General features: G+C 41.2%; 1 protein-coding gene across 1 annotated transcript in view; it reads right to left on the bottom strand.

Annotated features, from left to right (window-relative positions):
• LOC106876450 (cytochrome P450 2J4) overlaps positions 1-5,329 on the bottom strand; it is a 17,139-nt gene that overhangs the window by 6,662 nt on the left and 5,148 nt on the right. The window contains exon 2 of the mRNA XM_014925011.2: positions 2,785-3,010. Within this exon, the coding sequence (XP_014780497.1) occupies positions 2,785-3,010 (226 nt within the window). The remainder of the gene's footprint in view (positions 1-2,784; positions 3,011-5,329) is intronic.

The following is a 5,329-nucleotide window of genomic DNA, read 5'->3' as shown; positions in this document are numbered from 1 at the left end:
TATATATATATATATATATATATATATCTTTAGTCTCGGGTAAGACTAAAAGCATATATAAGATAGAGACACACTTACGACAGCCTTTTAGATATTTCCATAACACAGAAATAAAGGCGCGCTTCCCCAAACACATACAACAACATTAACAGTGAAGCCAAACAGATAACAATTAGTCTAGGTATAGGGGAAAGGGCAGAACAAGGTTTACACAATTCGATATAGTCGAATTTTACCCGTCTATATCGAAGGGGTTGCTGATCAAAGCACTTTCCTTTGGTAAGGGCTTCACGGACATTAACGACAGAGACGTTATCATGCATGCCAGGAAAAGGATGCTGTTCAATAAAGATTCGACGTGAATCAAGTACTCCAAACCCGAGGGTTCCTTCGATGTGGTAACGGGAGCCTACGACAGCGCCGACGTATGTGATCCTATTGGACTATATATCCTGGACACCTTAGGGAAGAAGTTATCTTCAGTCCTCTTGGGCCTTTTCAGAGATGACGCTTTGGCTATCTCTAGAGGAACCAACGGGCACACATTTGATAGGCTTAGAAAAAATCTGGTTAACACTCTACGCTCCATGGGACTCAAAATTATTATCGAGACTAACCTCACCACCGTAGACTTACTAGATGTCACTCTAGGCATGGGTTTCGGTACACACAGGCCCTACCGCAAGCCAAACGAGAGGCTGTCCTACATCGACACAGCCTCCTCCCACCCTCTATCATGTTCAAGAACCAAGTGAAGGGTGTCGGCAAAAGGATCTCGAATTTATCCTCAAGGAAAGAAATTTTCGGTGATGCAATCCCCTTCCATAAGGAGGCACTGGTGTCCAGTGGGTTTAAGGACTGCATCTCCTTTATGCTGGGCCCTAGCACTAACAAAAGGAAGCACTGCCGGAACGTCGTTTGGTTTGCTCCACTTTTCTCACTCAACTTCAAGACTTGTGTGGGAAAAATATTCCTCAGGTTAATAGATAAGCACATCCCGCAGACACACAGGTACGGACGTTTGTTCCGTAGGCACAACCTAAGAGTCTCCTCTAGTTGCGGACCCAATATGAAAAGTATATTCGCTAACACTCATTAAACGCAGGAGGAGGCCGGTTGCTCTTGCAGGGAGTACAATGACTGCCCAGTGGTGGTGGGAGGACAATGCGAGGCTCAGAAAGTTGTGAGGTTGTGATGATACTCAGACCTAGCGGCCATAGCAGTAGCAGTTACGGATCATCCAACAGCATCGACAGCAACGGCAACGACTCCAACACCATCACTACGGTCAGAGATGATGACCACGCTGACACCAGTAGCACCAGCGAGGCTACCAGCTCCACACCCAGTATTATCAACGACGGCACTCACATCACCATCGGTGATAGCTGCGCCAACGCAGCGGCCAAGGGATGACAACAACAACGACCACAGTCGCAGCGATATCGCCAGACCCACGCCTCATAATAATAACAGCACCGATGACAGTTACAGCAACACCAGCGGCAACAACATCTCCAGGCCCAGAGCCAACCGAACATAGGTCAGAAATGTGAACACAACCAACACACAAACCTGGAAATATATCGGATCAACTGGGACTGCCTTGAAGCGGCGCCTATACAACCTCTTTCGGGATTCAAGCGAGACGATTCATCACATCTGTGGTAAATCACGTTTGTCGCCTCAAAGCTGAAAGGATCCCAAACGATATCAAGTGGAGGATCACAGAGCAGCCGTGATCCTACATTAGCGGGATCGGACGCTGCAAGCTTTGCATAGCTGAGCGAGCAAGGGTCCTCAAAGACTCTCTGAAACGAAGGTTACTGAACTTTCACCAGGAAAGTTTTAGCCCCTGCATCCATTTCAAATGCTACTTGCTGCAAGCAAGGAATTTTCCGTTCAAAGATTAGATCCGAAAGGTTCCTTATGAACTAAAAGCAGCTTAAGGTCGAAATTCTCTGTCCCCCCCCCCTCTTTTGGCCCACATTAATTAGTCTAAGGGAGATAACCCGCGCCGACCTGGATTGTGTATTCTTTGATTACTTACTATCTGACTGTAACGGATTCCTGCCTCACAGAGTTGAGTTATATGTCTTCGGCCTCAGAGTCCGATGAGCTGTCCATAGGGCTAGGCTCTTTGTAGACGCGACACCATTGGTCACTCTATGACCGGACATAGACTTACTGCTCTATACTTGAAAGTGTGCTTATTTTTCATATATATGATACATTGACGACATATATGTTACAATGTGCTTATAATAGGTGGAATCCTCAGTCCACATTGTTATGTTGTTATAGGCACTGTTATGTTCTTACCGCCACTATTATGTTGAGGCGGGTTTCGTGTTTTCTATCTTTATCTCATCTATCGTGCTATCGCTGATAGCTCCGCAAGACAGAGACTTTTTACCGCTTCCTTGAAGGTGACTCGAGCTCGTGTATGTCACTACCTGACAAAGACTCCAATTGAGAACTCGTACAACGATTCTACTACTTCTCAATTCCTACAACGATTATATACGTACATACATAAATACATATGAATACACACACACGTATATGTAGTAAAAAAAAGAGATGATAGAAAGATTCTGATAATGCAGAAAGTTTTAAAAAAGGCTTTATATTTCAGGCGTAAGGGCTCATCTTCAGAAGAAAAACAGTTTGAGAAAAGTCCTACCCCCCCCCCCACACAACACACACATATATGTATGGATACATGCTAATATAAAATACATACATAATAAATGCATACTATATCTGTTGATTTCAACTAACCTTTCATCAAATATTATATAATACACAATACTCAAAGAGAAGTGTGCCAGTGGGTCTTTCAAAGAAAACGGTTTACCATTGTGAGATTGAAAAGCATCGGTTAAGGACTGGGTTTCCAAATATATATGATCTTCTAGCTTTTTCTTGCCCATTCCTAAATCTCGGAGTGTTGAAATAGTAAACTTTTTTAAGTCCTTCCATTCTTTTCCAGTGTTAAAGGAGACCCCTAAAACAATAGTAAAGATGAAAAGAAAGAAAGGAAAGAAGTACTTATACAGTGTTTTATGTGTTTGGTAAAGTTTAAAACTGAAAAATAAAAAGAAATTATAAGAGAAAATTATAAATAATAATACTATAAAAGGCTTTTAATATGGCACCAAATTTGATTCTCTCCAGCAGTTCATTAATTATTCTTGTGACTTCAGTGTCCAAGAGTTTATTCATCGCTCTTAGATGCACCTTACGTTCGTCAGAAGATATTGGTTAAGCGAATTCAGCATTCAAGAAGCAAATCCTTCCAACCGATGGGATCCAGTCCATAAAACATTTGATAGCCGGAGACTTGTTAGTATCTCCACTCCCACCTGTGCCGTCATTCGTGGCACTACACCCGAATAAAGGAGTCTCCATTCTCCATACAAATGCTTAAGCGTGAATTTAAATTTCTGAGGATCCCACCTAATTGACACTTGGAGCCGTTTTGAAAAGGATCTCTATAATATCATTGAGAATATAAAATTCATGAAATTTTGAAGGAGGCACAACTAATACCAGGAAAAAATGGTGGCGACCTTGACGTGCCGTTGTAACCCTCGGTCGGCTATTACGTGGACGGTCTTCCGCGCTGTTGTATCATTCCCTCAGCCGCTCAATTTTCCGAATACTGCAGTTCAAGTCATTAGCAATGATCCATGGACGATGGCTTGCTCCCTATGATGTCGTATCAGTCTTGGCATGCTTGCTGCGTTTGGGAAACAAATGACTTGGGTGCCTTCTATACCAAATGACTCCCCAATGAGATAACGTTTTGCACGTGCATCATGCTTTTCATAAAGATGCATTCACCAGCATTACCACGTTCACGAAAAGTGAGCGTGTTCGAATCCTAAATACAATCCTTGTGTTTTCAAATGAGTGGTGCTGTGGGTCAGTGACATCTTCCTGATTTTAAATTACCTAGAGATTTGATAAAATCCATTTAATCTCAATATCATGCGTGAAAGAAATCATTTTTTACAGAGCGACGTTTTTTTCAGTGTATGTATATACACACACACACACACACACACACACACACACACACACACACACGTAAATATTGAATGCTGAAATGAGTGCTCAACACCGCATTGGTGGATATATTTCTTTATTTGTGATTTAAGGCTACCATTGGTGTCATGTAAGAAAGTAGGAAAATATCCTAGTGTCTCAATAATTTTTTCAAGCTGATCACATGGAGGAAGGTGTTCGCCTCCATTCTGGAAAATAGTTTCGCTTCATGGGATTTCTCGTAAATTCGCATGAATGAAACAAAGAACCAATGAATCAAGGGACGTTACTCTTGAGTGGCATCTTTTGGAGTTTGTCTTCCTTAGATTTGTCTTTCCGGAAATATTTTAATGGTTACTAATTTTGCATTATTTGTTTATTCTAGGCATGGTTTACTGGGCATGGACACCATGCCCAGAACAAAAACTAAAAAAAGATTACCGAAAAGACATATCCAAAGGAGACAAACTCCAAAAGATGGTGCTCTAAAGTAACGTTCCTTGATCCATTGATTCGTTGTTTCATTTAAGCAAATTTACAAGAAATCCCGTGAACGAAGCGAGACTGTTTTCAAAAATGGAAACAAACACTTTTCTCCATGTGATCGGTTTGAAAAATTGTTAACACACTAACAAGGATATTTTCTTACTTTTCTTAACATGAAGCCGATGGTAGCCTTCACTGACAAATAAAGAATACACACACACACACACACACACACACACACACACACACACACACACACACACACACACACACACACACACACACACACACGCACACACACACATATATATATATGTATTAGGTCGTTCAATTTTTCTTTTTTCAATGGGCTAAATGTGTGTGTGTGTGTGCGTGCTAAATGAAAGACGGAAGATGGAATATACGAGAATTTTTATTATTAGTTACGACAATTGTTTCTTCCCATCTAGCAGCGATACCTCACAGATGGGATTCTGAACAACTAGATGGTGCAGATGTGTCTCCTCGGATGATAAATAGATATAACTCGTTAATATAGCGGATTAAGCATATAAATGTGAAACAAGGTGGAAAAAAGAGTACTCAGGCCAGAGGTAGAGTAATATGCTTTATTTAAAAGCAGCAGAAATATAACAAAAGCTGTTAGTCAGAGTTTCACGTTCCCGTTCGTCGGAGAGCTTTGTTTATTTTGTCTATCTTAACAAACTCTCCGACGAACCTGAACGTGAAACTCTGAGTAACAGCTTTTGTTATATTTCTGCTGCTTTTAAATAAAGCATATTACTCTACC

This window comes from Octopus bimaculoides, chromosome 11 (assembly GCF_001194135.2).
Source record: "Octopus bimaculoides isolate UCB-OBI-ISO-001 chromosome 11, ASM119413v2, whole genome shotgun sequence".
NCBI lineage: Eukaryota > Metazoa > Mollusca > Cephalopoda > Octopoda > Octopodidae > Octopus > Octopus bimaculoides.
The sequence above is the reverse complement of the archived record's forward strand: the minus strand, read 5'-3'. Positions and strand labels throughout refer to the sequence as shown.